Genomic DNA, 17,176 nt, shown 5'->3' on the forward strand with positions numbered 1-17,176 from the left:
TTCAACTAGGGACTTGGGGGGCAGGGAGGTCATAAAGTGAAGAGGGTAGGGAACTGCAGACTGCCAGGATGGAAGCTGTCAGGGCTTCCTATAATAGTGTGAACACTAATGAAGTCTTGTTAAAGCAAAGTTGTAGTGAGTGTGGCTTGGGATGGCGGGGGGTGAGGGAACAGGAGAGTTTGTGTAGAAGTAATAATCTGAAATGCCTGTGCTTAAATGCTAGAAGTATAAAAAATAATTTTTGGAATTTGAGGCTGCTAAAAATGTTATGACATTGGGATTAGACTTGGGATTACAGAGACATGGCTTGGTGATGAGGATGGGGATGAATATAATATAGAAGGGTACAAACTCATTAGGAAGGATAGATCCAGTAAGAGAGGTGGGGGTGTAGCTCTCTATGTAAAAGAACATTTTAATGTGCAGAAAATTCCATAGATTTACCAGCTTGTGTCTAGTGAGGATATTTGGATAAAGCTCATAGGGGAACATGAAAAGGGCCTTATGGTAGGAGTGTGTTACAGACCGCCAGCTTCAGACCGTAGTGTGAACTCAATGCTCTTTGGAAAAATAAAACAAGCTTGTCAGGATTGTGAGACTATTATTATGGGTGACTTCAATTGCCCTGCTATTAATTGGGAAATGATGACAGGACAAGGAAAAAGTGAGGAAGAATTTTTCACATTTTCACAGTATGTCAGTCAGCCGAGGGAAATCAATTCTGGATCTGGTGCTATGTAATGATCCGGACAGAATTTGTAGCATAGAGGTAATTGAGCCACTTGGGACTAGCGATCATTCTGCAGTTAGATTTGATGTATTATGGAAAATTAACAAGGCCTCCTCTATGGCCAGAATTTTAGATGAGCTAATTGCAAGAAGATGCAAGAAAATTTAAGTAATATTGACTGGGTGAAACTCCTTAACTGCAAGACTGTGAATGAAAAGTGGGGTAGGTTCAAAAGGGCTATCCTTGAGGTGCAAAGTAAATTTATTCCAATGGTAAGGAAAAGTACGTTGAAGAAGCGCTCCCCCCAGTGGATGAACAAAGCCATATGGGAGAGTTTGAGAAAAAAAACTGGATAAGATATATAAAAATAACAGCACAGAGTAATAGGGCTGAATATTGTAATATGCATGCTACTGTAAGGTTAAACTAGAAATACCGCCTTGCAGTTGTATGTCTCCGCCAACCAGTAGCCAGTTTAGACATAAAATGTCATCACTTCATCATTTTATCCTATTAGACATTTGTGTGAAACTTTGTCATAATTAGCGTGTGCATTCTTGAGTTATGGCCAAAAACATGTTTTGTGAGCTCACAGTGACCTTGACCTTTGACCACCAAAATCTAATCAGTTCATCCTTGAGTCCAAGTGGACGTGTATGCCAAATGTGAAGAAATTCCCTCAAGGCAAAAACGTTTTTTGTATTCCCTCAAGGCAAAAATGTGTTTTGTGCAGTCGCAGTGACCTTGACATTTGACCACCAAAAGCTAATCAGTTCATCCTTGAGTCCAAATGTACGTTTGTGCCAAATTTGAAGAAATTCCCTCTAGGCGTTCCTGAGATATCGCGTTAACGAGAATCGGGATGGATGAACAGACAGACAACCCGAAAACATAATGTACTACAAGATGTAAAAAGTTTATTTATTTATTGATTTTTATCGACTTAATCACCTGAAATTGAAATATTCTTCCGTGGCCGTTTGGGCATATTTTACCTTTGTCAAGCAAAACTCTCGTTGGTAGTTCGACTTGGACCGTTGTTATGCAACAAATAGGATATAACAGGCCAATAGTCAGACTGTAACTGTTTTATATATCAGTTGTAAACAATTTGCTGTTGAATTTATTACTTTGACTCTCATCGTCAATTCCATATAGGCTAATTGCAAAATGACAAGAATAAATAGAATGAAAACACGGACTTGCGTGACAATTTAAATTAATATTGCAGTGGTATAGCCACCGTTTGCTTTCCTTCAAAGTTACTGCTAACGGACCAGCGAAGTGTGCCCACCAGATGTGAACCATGCACCATAAATTAGTCCATAGTCTTCCTGGTCTTTTTGTGGAATTGAAGAATCGCAGAGTAAAATTATGGCAGTCTGAAAAAGCAAAAGGGACGATTACTAGAATTAACCTGTTATTTCACCCTGACAAAAAGTGCGGAAGGTAATTTCCAATTTGCTTTTACTGTATCACCAATGTAAATTACGCAGAACTACCGCATACCTCACGTAACTGTATTAAAGAAAATCCAGAAGAAAATATTCAGCAACCGAATTAAACCGTTTGAATGTTTTGGTATGTAATATGCTGTCCCAGCACGAATGCTTAACATTTTATAAAACGAATACTAAAGCAAGAAAAGAACAGAAGAGCACACATGTTATAATCCTCAATCTTTTAATTTGTCATCTGTTCCAAGACGTTGGCTAGCTATAACCAAAAGTAGGCTACTGCGCCGCATAACATACAAGTTTGAATTCAAGTTATTATTATGAAAATAAATCGGTTTGCGGCTGCAGACTTTTAAAAATGGTGGTTGAAATAAAATACTGCAAGTAGTCAACCAATCAGAAATATTCAGCGCTTGCGCCCAACCCCAAAAGTTTCGGTACTTTTGGAAAGTACTACCCCCCGAGCAGGGACTTTTTTTGGGGTAAAATAATTTAGACCCTGGTCCCTGCGGTGGAAACGCACTGAGTTCCTCAAAAGGTTCCTAGTTCTGGGGTAAAGTTCCTGCGGTGGAAACGCGGCTAAAGAGGATATCAGGTGGATCGGAAATGAAGAAGGAGCATTGCCTTCTAAGAATAAAGATATTGCTGATGCCTTAAATAGTTATTTTGTTGAGAGTTTTACTAGAGAAAAGGTTACTAATAGACTGGAAGGCATATTCAGTACTCAGAAAGTCTTATCAGATATTGAAATAGAGGATAAGGAAGTACTGCATGAATTACTTGAACTAAAGACAAACAAGGCAGCAGGTCCTGATGGCATGTACTCAAGAGTACTCAAAGAGTTAGCTGAGATCATTTTTAAACCGCTGGCAGGTGGTTTAAAAACTGGAGAAATACCTGAAGACTGGAAGCATGGTAAAATAATAAAAATATATAAGAAAGGGGACCGTACTGATCCAGGAAACTACAGGCCTTTAGAGGAGTACCATGGTGATTTTCACACTTTCTCGGTTTTATGTGCTATTTGCACAAGAGGCATTGAAGAAACACAATGAGTAAAGTATTAAATATGTCCGTTCTGTATTTTTGGAGGTATAAGCTATGAGGAAAGACTTAAGATGCTTAACCTCTTTAAGCTTAGTAAAAGGAGACTCAGGGGTGATTTGATTGAGGCTTTTAAATTGATAAAGTGCAAAAAAAAAAAAATATATATATATATATATATTATTGTAATTTAATTACGGAAAACAATCAAATAATACAAAACAATACCGTACATTTATTCAATATTTAAATTACATCCCTCGGATTGAACCAGATGCTACGACCTTGTGCTTGTGGTTCTGTAACCCCTCCCCGACCCACTCAACATCCACTGATACGCAGCGGTACTTTATTATCCACCGAGGCGTAACGCTGCATTGCTGAGGTAAAATGGGAAGTGGGGAGTAATAATCAACAAGAACAAAAATGTGACCGTAATGTTAACATATAAAACGTTAAAACATGTTCGGTAACTTTACGAGATGATGCATTTCAAGGGGTATATCGTGTTCAAACTTTGAATCGCGCACGCTCTGTTGGAGCACAGTGACCATTGCAAAGGTGTTTGACTATAGACTGCTAACGTAGCAAATAATTCTTATTATTGCAGCCAGTCACCCAACTAGCCTTGCAGTTAGAAAATAATCATGACGTCAGATGACGAGGATACTAACAAGGAGAGAGAGAGAGCAGCAGACCTACTAAAAAGAAGCGAGTCCATGACCCCCAGAAGTTCCTCGCAAAATATCAGGAGCAATGGCCATGCCTCCGCCCCTCAAAACGTCCGTTTTACACATTGTGCAATTATGATTTTGACATTAGCCACCAAGGAGCTTCAGGTAATAATTTAGCTAAACCTCTAGTTACAAAGACCTACATTCCTAGATAATTTTTCAATTGAATACTTTTTTTTCATTAGGTCTATATGATGTGTGCCTATATAAGCTGATTCAATTATTAAATTATTAAATAAAAATGGAAATCATGAACAGAAACTTGGTTTTATTAATAATTGACAGTGTTTTACATCGCAACATAAGTTTTTTTTTTACATTACAACATAAGTTTCTGTAAATACTTGAAAATGAAAACATATGTTACAATATACAAAATACATTTTTTCAATTTTTATTAAATAATTGAATGCAATTCACTTAACTGATGGTTATCAGTTTGTATAAGCACACATCATATAATGAAATATTAATCATGAAAAAATTGTTTTAAGCAGGCGTACTCAAACTTTTGACTTGCAAGTGTATCATAATATAGCCCAGTGCAGTGCAAGTGATATTTTAGAATCAGGTCAAATTATACAATTTTGCCTGATCACTTCGACAGTCAAAACTAGAATTATGAAGAAAGGCTTGTGTGTGCGTGCAAAGTGAAGTGGTGCGAAAGCATGTGAACTAAGCGTTGCACTGACTATTGTGGTACTCAAAATATTTTCCTAAGGTTGGCAGGTATGAAAGTGGGTCAACAAAATGAACTACGAGAGATTCTTCAGATTGAGTTCTGTTAGTAGAACAAGGGGACATAAATGGAAATTAACAAAAGGTAGATTCCATACAGACATTAGGAAGAATTTTTTTACACAGTGTAGTCAATGTGTGGAACAGCCTGCCAGGTCATGTTGTAGAGGAAGAAACTCTGGGGATTTTCCAGACTAGGCTTGATACAGTGTTAGATACTGTCTAGGCCCATATAGTAGACCATATGCTTTGAAAAAGCCTACCTGGGTGTTAAGAAACAAACAAAATCAACTTTCCTAATTGATTTGGACATTACCACAACTCACTTTGTAAGTTACGAAGCTTCTTCGGCGTCAATGTTTGTCTTTTTTTCATAAATAAAGCCCTATGCTTCATAATCTGAGGGTGTGGCTGGTCTCACGTTAAATGTGTTTCCTTGATTAACATGAGTATAAAAAATACCCATGCACGCATTACAGGGCTTTTCAGTTACTGTTACAATTATACCGACTAGGTTATATGAGTGTAACATAGGACTGCTTGTACTTTTGATGTAAATTGTATCTGGCATGATAGCAGAAATTCACAAAAACAGCCCAAATTGGCTTCATTTGCAAAATAACACTTAATTACCATTGGCTTAGATGAGATCTAATTAGTGTGAGAGTAAGAATTGTATGGGATGCATGACACAATGGCCATTGATGGTTAGACCAAAATCTTACCAAAAGACTGGCATAAATAAAATGTTTCTTTAACCTTTTAATATATGTCATGGTGCTGTGATGGTGGGGCAGTTAGCAAAATCCATCATAGCAGACAGCTACCATAGTCAGGGCTTAGGCAAGGTGCATTGGAAAAAATCTATTTAGTCTTCAAATTGCTGTTTTTAAATGAAATAAGCTCAAAGCCAAACTTGGATTTTGTTCTTGGCAGATTAATCAAAACAGGCTGTTATTGGCATTTGCCAGAATGCCATCCATGGCAGACACAGAAGCCGCAAAGGATTAATGTGGAGTAGGCTTGTCAATACACTTGATTTAAACCATACCTATTGCTTCACTGATTCACTTGGCAAAGACGAACCCTGATAATGATAGAAATATATACATTCTATCCTGTTATTATACGGTCCTATTATTCTCAGAAACAAATAGCATATCCTGTGTAAACACCTCACAGCTAGACCAATGAGGGTTTGTAGCTGGAGGGGAAGGCACCGCGTGTTTTCCCTTGGCTGGTGTGATTCAAAACCGGAGATGTTAGTTATTTTTCCTCAATTATACTTAAGAATGCACTGGTTCCGTCGCCGCGGGTCAGATATGAAGGCGCTGCTTCATATCCCGCTTAAGAATGGCCTGAAACGGACCAGTAGCATTCTGGTTACTCTCTGTTCGCAAACGAGGCTGTGCTGTCATCAGAGATATATCTGATCGGTCGTCGGACTGTCAATATTCCAATGGGAGCATCAGAATATTCACAAATGCGCGGAACAACACATCAAATATATCCATGACCACAGCAAGTAAGCGTAACAGTTACTAGGTTTTACCCTCGTGATAATCTGACTCCATATTAAATTATAATTTAAAATTTGGGTTTAACTATACGTGGAACTTGGGAGTGGTTACACTCGACTCTATCTTGTGCCATCATTCCTCAATATATGCTCCCGGGTTTAGCACTATTGTTAAATCTCAGTTCGGTGAAGAATCCAGAGGGTAGGAGGCTGACCACCATAATACATGCCTTCCTTTGTGCATAGATAGTTATGAGCCCAGGACAGTGTGTATCTATCGGGCTCCTTAAGGCGAATTTGACAAGAACCGGCGTATAACGCCCATGGGTCCTCTTAAGCCAAAACACCAGAACCAATACCACCAATCCCGTTAGCGGGCAGATCGTGGTCGCCTATCTAACTTGAAGACCTAAAGACGTTCGCTGTACTAGACCCCTGATCAGTAGGTCCTAGTCGTAATTGTCCCCCTGAGTATTTAATCAGAATTTCGGCTGAAAAGAAGATAAAATGGATTAGAGTCATGAAGACCACGCAAGTTAAAAATAAGAAGAATTTATTTAACAGGCAGGTAGATAATTAGCTTCAAATTCACAATCAATTATAAGGTTTAAAAACATAAATACAGAGTAAAAAGTTCTTACCCAGCCTGTTTAGCTACACACGAAATCACAGAGTCTGCGCAGTGTGGGAAGTCGATTACGATCTTCCTTGTCTATCTACACACAGAGCACAGAGTATGTGCAACGTGGGAAGTCGATTACGATCTTCCTGTCCATCTACACACAGAGCACAGAGTATGTGCAATGTGGAAAGTCGTTTGCGATCTTCCTCGATTGTTTTGTCTCCCTTCCTTTTAAGCCAAATCCCGCGTTTGGTCTAGGCGGCATTGCCATAAATTAACCTGGCCGAATAATAAAATCTGGAATTTCGGCCCCCACCATTTGGAGGCGGTTGTTAAAACAATTAGTGGGGAAATTGGGAAAAGGAGATGATTACCAGAGAGGACATTCCATTGTGGTAGTTTTTCCCTGAGTTTCTAAAACTGTTTTTTCAAATTCTATTTGGTATGAAACATATTTCATTCAATTGCTTGATTTTTCCTGAATACGTCCATACCAAACATGTCAAGTGGATGTAATATTATGGTGCAGTTGTCATGAAAATACCCTTTTGTTTAACCATTTTACATGCAATCCATGTTATTATTACATAAGGCATAATACAATAATACAATGAAAACATGTGCATGGTTTGTACGGTTTTCCGGGGTTTGTAAATAGGATAAACAGATGGTTTAAAGTCCAGCTCCAGAAAAGAAAATAAAAAGTGTAATGACAGAGGGGACCACATAAGGGCACTGTGGTTCTGTCAGGCGCAGTTGCCCCACCATTTTGCCAGAGGCCTGATGATCTTAATGACCCCCCACAACCATAGACAAAGAGACCAGTTCCCCTTATCTTAGTTGTGTCCAGATGGCAACATTCCAGAGGCCCAATGGCCTGCTCATCCCGAGGAAGTCCGAGTAACTTATTGTTTTAGCACACGGCTCTGGGTTCTTTGAAGTCCAGGATGAGACTCAGCCTGCAGGTTCATTCAAATGCCAGCCTTTTCTGGGTCCCAGTTAGACTTCCCTCTTACACCTGCAATGCCGTTTTTAGCAAATAAATCTTCACATAAAAATGTCTTAGCCTAGAATTAGCCTACAGATATCACACGCAGCTAAACCGCTTTGAAAAACCTTTGAAAGTTGTGGCCTACATGTACCATGAAATTGTAGGCTACGCAGTCATAACATAATATAACAACAACATAATGTAATATAATATAATGATGAGAACAGGCCGTTCAGCCCAACAATGCTCACCATTTTCCTAACTAAATTAGTGCTCTGATTACCTACAGACTAAATAGTATCTAATACTGTATCAAGCCTAGTCTTGAAAATCCCCAGAGTTTCTACCTCTACTACATGACCTGGCAGGCTATTCTACACATTGACTACTCTCTGCATGAAAAAATTCTTCTTAATGGAATTTTCCCTTTTGTTAATTTCCATTTATGTCCCCCTCATTCTACTAACAGAACTCAACCTGAAGAATCTCTTGTAGTTCAGTTTGTTGACCCCCTTTATGAATTTAAAAGCCTCAATCAAATCACCCCTGAGCCTCCTTTTACTAAGCTTAAAGAGGTTAAGCATCTTAAGTCTTTCATCATAGCTTTTCTCTTTCATACCAGGAATCAATTTTGTTGCTCTTCTTTGAACTTTTTCAGAGCCTCTATATCTTTCTTGTAGTATAGTCCCCAGAACTGCACACAATAATTATAAATGTGGTCTAACAAATGTATTGCATAAGATAAGTAAAACTTCCTTGGATTTATGCTCAATACTTTTGGCTATATATCCCAGCATCCTGTTGACCTTTTTTACTGCTACAGCACAGTGCCTAGACCCAGAAAGGCTTTGATCAACCATTACTCCCAAGTCTTTTAAAACTGAGCACATTCCAATTTTGTGCCTCCCATAAAGTAATCCTGCCTAATGTTTTTATTTCCCATATGCAGAACTTTACATTTGGCTATATTTCATTTGGCAGGTTTCCGCCCACTTCTGGATTTTATTTAAATCCTCTTGGATTACTTTCGTAGCTTCCAAACTATTAGCTGAGCCTCCCAGTGTTGTATCATGTGCAAATTTGACTAATGTACTTTCTATGTCCCTGTTGAGGTCATTGATATAAATGAGGAAGAGCAGTGGTCCCAGCACCGATCCTAGTGGGACTCCATTTCCAACAGCTTTCTGTTCAGATAATATCCCTCCTACTACTACTCTTTGTGTTCTACCCTGTAGTCAGTTCCAAATCCACTCTGAAATACATACTCTAATTCCTACTGTTTCATTTTACTAACAAGTCTCTCATGTGGTACCTTATCAAGTGCCCATTGGAAATCTAAGTATATAATTTCATACACTTTGCTAAAATAAAAACACTTGGTAGTTTCTTCAAAGAATACCAGAAGGGTTGTCAGACATGACCTTCCCTTATGAAAACCATGCTGGCTATCCCTTAGGGTGTTGCTATTTTCATGAAATACTTACAACTTGTCTCTAATTATAGATTCCAGTATTTTACATGATGATGATGCAACTTAACCTGACAGGCCTGTAGTTTCCTGGATCAGTACGGTCCCCTTTCTTATATATTGGTATTATATTACCTCACTTTCAGTCCTCAGGTATTTCTCCAGTTTCTAAGGACTGTCAAAAAATTCCTGCCAGTGGTTTAAAAATTATCTCAGCTAATTATGTGAGTACTCTTGGGTTTATGCCATCAGGGCCTGCTGTCTTGTTTATCTTTAGTTCAAGTAATTCATGCAATACTTCATTATCCTCTATTTCAATATCTGATAAGACTTTCTGAGTACTGATTATTTCTTCCAGTCTCTTAGTAACCTCTTAGTAAAACTCTCAACAAAATAACTATTCTCGTGTAGTCCAACGTCAAGTCTGACAAGTATAATAGCGAGTCTGGGGGCCAGTATACAGTATATGAATATACTGGGGGTGACACTCTGTCTCCCCCCAAATGTACGTTTATGGCTGCAATAGCCAGTTTAATGGCCCACAATAATGCATCTCATAGTACTTTTTACAAAGGTAAATCTGACATGTGCACAGTCAAGCCTAATAGCCTATACATCTCCATAATCTCACGTATGAAAAAATATGAATATTGAGCCTGCAGTGCAGTGGCATTACATAGGCTATGCATAATAATATTTACACGGCAGTTTCAAGCTTTTATAAATCTCAATTTGTGCATAGATTCCCACATAAGATCAAGTATATTGACTTTAGGATCATATCCGTGCGTATAAACATTTGTTTGTATAAACATCAGCTCAATGCCGAATGACCGTGTAAAGCATTACTGTTTGAAATCTGAATCAGCTCCTGGTGGGAAACTTTAGAAATTGAATAAACGCACCATATATTAATTATTTTGTTTTGTATTAGAAACGAAATGAGGAACGTGCGTTTGTTTTTTGTTTCTGGAATAAAAACAAAAATCTAATTATCCCAAATGTACACAGACCCGCAAGTTTATTTGTGAACTAATAATTGCCTATTACTTAAAAACTATTGCTTTTGCAACTGTATAATCCTTGTGGGAACTCTGCAATTTGAACTCTGAACTCTCTATTCCTGAAGGTCATTCTCTGTCATTTCACATGCTCCACATATTACCGTTTCATGACTACGGATGAGTTTGTCTCCCAGTGAGCACAAGAACACAGATGTTATCTAAATGTCTGAAGGGATGTAGTGGATGGAAATCTAGGTTAACAGATGTTTTCACATAAACAGACCAGTTTAGCTCTATTTACCACTAATTCGCTCATGTTTTACCCTGATACAGCCTGCATATGTCCTAGCATACCAAAATTTCTACCAAATCTAGCCAGCCTTACACCAAACGTATACACTGTATTATGTTATACCATCTAGACATTCAGTTAACCAGCTACATTTGGTTACAAATTGAAAGTTTTGTAGTCGGCTTGGATATAGCCAGGCTATATGGAAGTAAAATGTGTGCTGAATTAGGGTTGAATTGAGCTAACTTAGTCCTTTATGCCAAAAAATGTCGACCTAGATTTCCACCCCTTTTGACATTCTACATTTGATCTATATTCGAGCTTGAGATTACTGGGCTACCATCTTTAAAAGCATGAGCAAATGATGGCATTAAAGTACGTAGTTTTATTGCAAACTTACATTTTTTGTAGCTTGCATAGCTACTTCTAACATAAGGTGGCTTAAGAGGGTAAATAAGCCCTCTACATTACATTACATTACAGGCATTTGGCAGACACTCTTATCCAGAGCGACGTACAACAAAGTGTATAACCATAACCAGGAACAAGTATGACGAAACCCCTAGAGAGAAGTACCGGTCCAAGTACAGGGAACAACCGCATAGTTCAACTTGGACCCTGATGGTTAAACTGATTAACACTAACAACGAGAACGGCAACAACGCAATCTATGGAAAAATAAAAATAAAATAAATAAAAATACAAGTAATCGTTAAGACAGTTGATGCGCCTAAGTCACCTATGAAACAGCTGCCTAGTTACAACCCTAAGTTTAGTCATTTACAGGGGGGAAGGGAGGGATGGGGAGAGGTGCAGCCTGAAGAGGTGGGTCTTCAGTCGTCGTTTGAAATGGGTCACAGTCTCAGCTGTTCTGACCTCCACAGGGAGGTCATTCCACCATCGTGGGGCCAGAACAGACAGGAGACGTGTTCTGGAAGTGCAAGTGCGAAGAGGGGGAGGTGCTAGGGGTCCTGAGGTAGCAGAACGGAGGGATCTGGCTGGCATGTAGGGTTTGAATATCTTGTGGAGGTATGCTGGGGCTGATCCCTTGACTGCCTGGTATGCTAGGACCAATGTTTTAAATTTGATGCGAGCTATAACAGGCAGCCAGTGGAGGGTAGTGAGCAGGGGAGTTACGTGGGAGTGTCTGGGGAGGTTGAAGACCAGACGAGCTGCAGCATTCTGAATGAGCTGCAGGGGTCTGGTGGCAGATGCCGGTAGTCCAGCCAGAAGAGAGTTGCAGTAGTCCAGGTGGGATAGAACCATTGCTTGGACCAGGAGCTGGGTTGAGTAGGTGGTGAGAAAGGGGCGGATTCTGCGGATGTTGTATAGGAAAAATCTGCATGCCCGGGTTACTGCTGCAATGTTGTTCAAGAGGAACAGCCTGTTGTCCATCATCACTCCGAGATTCTTGGCGCAGGGTGATGATGTCACTACGGTGTCCCCTAAGGAAATGGAAAAGTCGAGGAGGGGAGAGGATAGAGCAGGAATAAAGATTAGCTCCGTCTTTCCCGGGTTGAGCTTCAGGTGGTGATGGTCCATCCAGCTCTGAATGTCCCTCAGGCAAGCGGAGATGCGGGCAGGGACCTGTGTGTCCGATGGGGAGAAGGAGAGAAAGAGTTGCGTGTCGTCGGCATAGGAGTGATAGGACAAGCCATGGGCAGATATTACAGGGCTAAGGGATCTGGTGTACATGGAGAAGAGAAGGGGACCAAGGACTGAGCCCTGGGGAACTCCGGTGGTGAGGGGACGGGGTGGTGATACCTTACCCGCCCAGGCAACCTGGAAGGAACGGTCAGAGAGGTAAGACTCAATCCAGTCAAGGACTGTGCCGCGGATCCCTGTTGCTGCCAGGGAGGACAGGAGGGTAGAGTGGTCCACAGTGTCAAATGCAGCGGAGAGGTCTAGAAGAATAAGGACAGAGGAGAGGGAGGCTGCTCGTGCGGCATGGAGTGACTCACTGACCGAGAGGAGTGCAGTCTCGGTCGAGTGGCCAGGCCTGAAGCCAGACTGGTGGGGATCAAGCAGGTTGTTCTCATAGAAGAAAGCAGAGAGCTGGTTAGATGCAGCACGTTCAAGTGTTTTGGATAGGAAAGGGAGGAGAGATACCGGGCGGTAGTTATGAATGACTGAAGGATCTAGTGTGGGTTTCTTCGGCAGCGGGGTGATGTGGGCCTTCTTGAAGGATGAGGGGAAACATCCAGAAGATAGGGAGGAGTTCACGAGGGAGGCGACAAAAGGGAGGATGTCTGGTGTGATTGCTTGAAGGAGAGATGAGGGGATAGGGTCGAGGGCGCAGGTGGTAGGGCGGTGAGTGAGCAGAAGCTGGGAGACTTCAGTGTCTGAGAGGAGAGAAAATGTGGAGAAACAGGGGGCGGAGGACGCAGAGGGGGCAAAGGAGCTGCGGATGTCTGCAATCTTTTCGTCAAAGAATGCTGCAAAGTCATCTGCAGTGAAGGAAGACTGGGGTGGAGGAGGTGGCACGCTGAGGAGAGAAGAGAAAATAGAGAAAAGTTGACGATGGTTAGAAATGGAGTTATGAATTTTGGTTTGGTAGAATTTTGCCTTAGCGGCAGTGACAGCAGAAGAGAACTCTGTCAGGAGAGACTGATAGGCTGAGAGGTCAGATGGGTCCCTGGATTTGGCCCACTTCCTCTCAGCAGCGCGGAGGGTGGCCCTGGAGGTGCGTAGGATGTCAGACATCCATGGACTGGGAGGGGATGAACGTGCTGGCCTAGGGACGAAGGGGCATAGGGAGTCGAGTGCTGAGGAGAGAGATGGCGTTAGGGTGGAGGATGCAGAGTTAGTGGGGAGCTTGGAAAATGATTGAAGAGGGGGGAGGGAAGCAGTCACTCTGGGAGCAAGAGAAGAGGGTGATAGGGAGCGGAGGTTACGGCGGACAGTGACAGTGGGGATGGGAGGGGGAGAGGGACGGTGTGGAGAGAGGGGGAGGGAGAAGGAGATGAAATGATGGTCAGACGTATGCAGGGGGGTAACCGTAAGATTGGAGCTGGAGCAGGTCCTCAGGAAGATCAGGTCTAGGAGGTTGCCTGCCTTGTGGGTTGGAGGAGAGTGTTGTAGGGAGAGGTCAAAGGAGTGAAGTAGTGGTAGGAAGGCAGCAGACTGGGAGGCTTCTAAGTGGATGTTAAAATCTCCAAGGAGGATCAGCGGGGTGCCGTCCTCAGGGAAGGAGCTGAGCAGGGTGTCTAGCTCATCCAGGAAGCTTCCCAGGAGCCCCGGGGGACGATAAATAACAATAATATAAAGGTTAGCAGGGTAGGTGATAGAGACAGGATGGAATTCAAAAGTGGATATAGACAGGTCAGGAAGGGGGAGAACAGAGAATTTCCAGGTGGGGGAGATCAGTAGACCAGTACCACCACCACGGCCAGATCGCCGGGGGGTGTGGGAGAAGGAGTAGGAGGATGAGAGGGCAGCAGGAGTGGCAGAGTTGTCTGGTGTGATCCAGGTCTCTGTGAGGGCAAGGAACTGCAGGGATAGGAGGGAGGCATAGGCGGAGATGAAGTCTGCCTTGCGCGTAGCAGACTGGCAGTTCCATAGCCCCCCTGTGACCGTGAAGTTCTCACAGGGGGTCAGCGGGGGGTAGCAGAGGTTAGAGGGGTTCCGTTGTCGAGGGGGGCCACGTCGCTGGAAGCGCCTTCTGAGGGGGAGAGCACAGACTGGAATGGGGAACTGGCTCATAAACTAGGAGGGAGCGACGCAAGCGTCGCTCCGAGTGTACCTAATTAGCAACTGAAAAGCTGAGTCGAATAACACGCTGATTACAGAGGTTCACAGTCTGTAATAGTGCAATAATCGCAATCTATCAATTCTAAGAATCAAAGTGAAGCCCAACAACCTAAAAACAAAGAAACCTAACACAACCTAAAAACAAAGACCAGTTTCCACACAGGGAAAAGTTTAAAATCTAACGTAATTAGTAAATGAACGCAGATACTTATCCACTCTAGCAGGACGGATTTCGGCAGTTCTACGCACCTGGACGAATTATACACTTACTACCTAAACTGCGAGTTAGCAGGACTAATAAAGCGTCGCTCCGAGTGTAGCATGAAGCACTTCTAATTAAGAAGAATTAACAGCTTGTTAAAATTCTGCAATTTTGGTTAGAACAAAGTGAGCATACACAGTGGTCCTCCAGGATTAAGGTTGAGAGCCAGCGATTTACAGTGAGTTGGTTACAAGTGTGAGTGGATTTTGAGTGAGGTGTTCACTGGTGTTGAGTGCATTTATTGTGAGCTGGTTGCTGGGGTTGAGTGGATTTAGAGTGAGCTGGTTACTGGAACTGAGTATATTTAGATTGAGGTGGTTATTGGTGTTGAGTGTTTACAGTGAGCTTGGGGTGGAGTGGATATACTGAGCTGGTTATTGGTATTTACTGGTTTAGAGTTCGCTGCAGTGACAGCAGTGCACTTACCAGTAAGGTTTCATCTGAGGTGCTAGGTGAAGGCTCGGTGGACACAGAGCGCGTGGTGGTCAGTCCAGTCATGGAGACGTTGGACAGCCTTCTCTTGCGGATGCCACTGCAGTTGTTTGGTATTTTGAAGGCACAGCGCTTGTGGTAGTTTAGGCCACAGCCTTCAAATGGAAAACACAGATGATTAATATCTCAGCGAATGTGTTAATTGAGTTGAACATGATGCTTACACAAGACATTGGAACAGAATCCAGAATCAGAATCAATAAGGGTCTACAAACACAGACTAACTAGTCAGTCTGTTGACGCATCCATCAGGAGACCTCCCCTTGAACTGCTGCAGGTGTTCTAGGATTTGCTCATTTCAAATCACTGACCCACAGACATATCCAGTTCAGATGCCACAGCATTGCTTATTCACAGTTAAAATTACAGCAGTCATTTTTCAGATTAAATTAATACGATCGTACCAAGTTATTCGATGCAAGTATTTTTACAGTGCATTAAAAGTAGTAAGTCAATACATTCCTGAGTTATACACAATTTTAGATATACAGTAAGTGGTGTAGCCATTGCTGTAGCCTCATGGTGTTTAAAGTGGTGTAGTATCTGTGTGATGTCCACTGTAGTGAGGTATCAGTGTTGCATTTGTCTGCATATTTGCAAAGTCTGGTTAGTAACAGAGTGGTGTTAGTAATAGCTGTCTGAAATGACATGAGAAGAGTGATGTTGTTGGTGGAATGGTGACTCCAGAAGAGTGATTATAATAATATTGCTATTTACCATAATAGTATTAAGAAGAGTGTCAAATATGGAGTGGTACCAATGGTTTGGAGTGGTAAACTGAAATTAATGGAGGGACAGGAGTACTGTTTGTAGTGATGTAGAATGTTGTCCAAAGTAAAGTTCTGTGACTGGTGTTAAAATCACACTACCTTCACATTTAAGACCTTGCCTCACCAGGCCCCACAGCATCTCCCCACAGTGGTCACAGAAGGCTGGGGCACGGTATGAATGCACAAACAGTGCATGGGGACGGATCTGAAAGTCCTCCACTGTGGCAGAGGCTGTAAAACAAATTCATAACACTGCAGTTAAACGCAATTTTTCTTCTGAAATGTGAAATCACTGCCTATTATTTCACAGGCTGTTCCTCATGGCTTAACAAAACAAAAGCAGACTTTAATGTCTTTATATTCCTGAGCAGCAACCTAGATGATCTGAGCATTAGTTTGAGCTCTTGTTAATGTCTCCTTATCAAGAAACAACTCAAGAAGACAGACCTACAAAAAGCAATCTGAATTAAACTGCAAGAATAAAACCCAGTGGAAGAATAAACCTACTGTCTACAAAGTAGGACTGCCAGTAGACTGGTTTTGGACAGAAATGTGTGGTTTTCAAATAATTTGTACAGGTCTGGTTTGGGGTCCGGACTGGACAATGAAATGTCCAGTCTGAATAACGGATTGAAAAAATCTACTGTAATGTGTAGTGAATTTGTGTCACCAACCCCCAATTTGTGATCTGTTGCGATGTTCCGATAGCCATCTCCCCACCCTCCGGTCAACAAAGGGTTTCCATAATGAAAGCTACCACAACCCCTCCCCCGGATGCATACTGAAGCAAGTAAGTACCTTGCTCAAGGGTAAAATGGCAGTGTCCTACCCGGGAATTGAACCTATGAACTTTCGGTTACAAGCCCAGTTCCTTACCCACTGTGCTACACTGCCGCTCTTCTTGAAAGAGGTCAGACGAAGATCATAATCTAGCTTCTCTAACAGTACCATGGAACAGAGGAAACTCACACTGTACTGGATTCAATAAATGTTTGTCATTTTATTCACAACTGACAGTGTTTTCATCTTCACAAGTAGTATTGCAAGATCCACAGTCACCAAAATCAACTCGTCAGTGGTTATGGATTTTAAAAAATTATTGTACTTATTAGTGAGTCAAAGTTACGGATGAGTGTTGACTGAATGCTAGTCTGTCAGTGTATAGCGATTCCGTCTCTCCCCTGCACTTTATGCTTGAACAGCTTTGCAGCCCAGATGGCTTCAGTCCTGACAGGAGCAGGTCCATTAGTGCACACCAAGAGCTAAACTGAATAGACGGATCTGTAAATTACCGTGAAGGCGC

General features: G+C 41.8%; 1 protein-coding gene across 5 annotated transcripts in view; it reads right to left on the reverse strand.

Moving 5' to 3' along the window:
* Positions 1-17,176, reverse strand: part of prkd1 (protein kinase D1) — a 350,415-nt gene that overhangs the window by 139,886 nt on the left and 193,353 nt on the right. For all 5 annotated transcript variants that reach the window (XM_035429543.1, XM_035429570.1, XM_035429561.1 and 2 more), the window contains 2 exons: positions 15,973-16,104; positions 15,038-15,198 (listed from right to left, as the gene is read on the reverse strand). In XM_035429543.1, coding sequence (XP_035285434.1) covers positions 15,038-15,198; positions 15,973-16,104 — 293 coding nt within the window. The remainder of the gene's footprint in view (positions 1-15,037; positions 15,199-15,972; positions 16,105-17,176) is intronic.

This window comes from Anguilla anguilla, chromosome 1 (genome assembly GCF_013347855.1).
Source record: "Anguilla anguilla isolate fAngAng1 chromosome 1, fAngAng1.pri, whole genome shotgun sequence".
Taxonomy (NCBI): domain Eukaryota; kingdom Metazoa; phylum Chordata; class Actinopteri; order Anguilliformes; family Anguillidae; genus Anguilla; species Anguilla anguilla.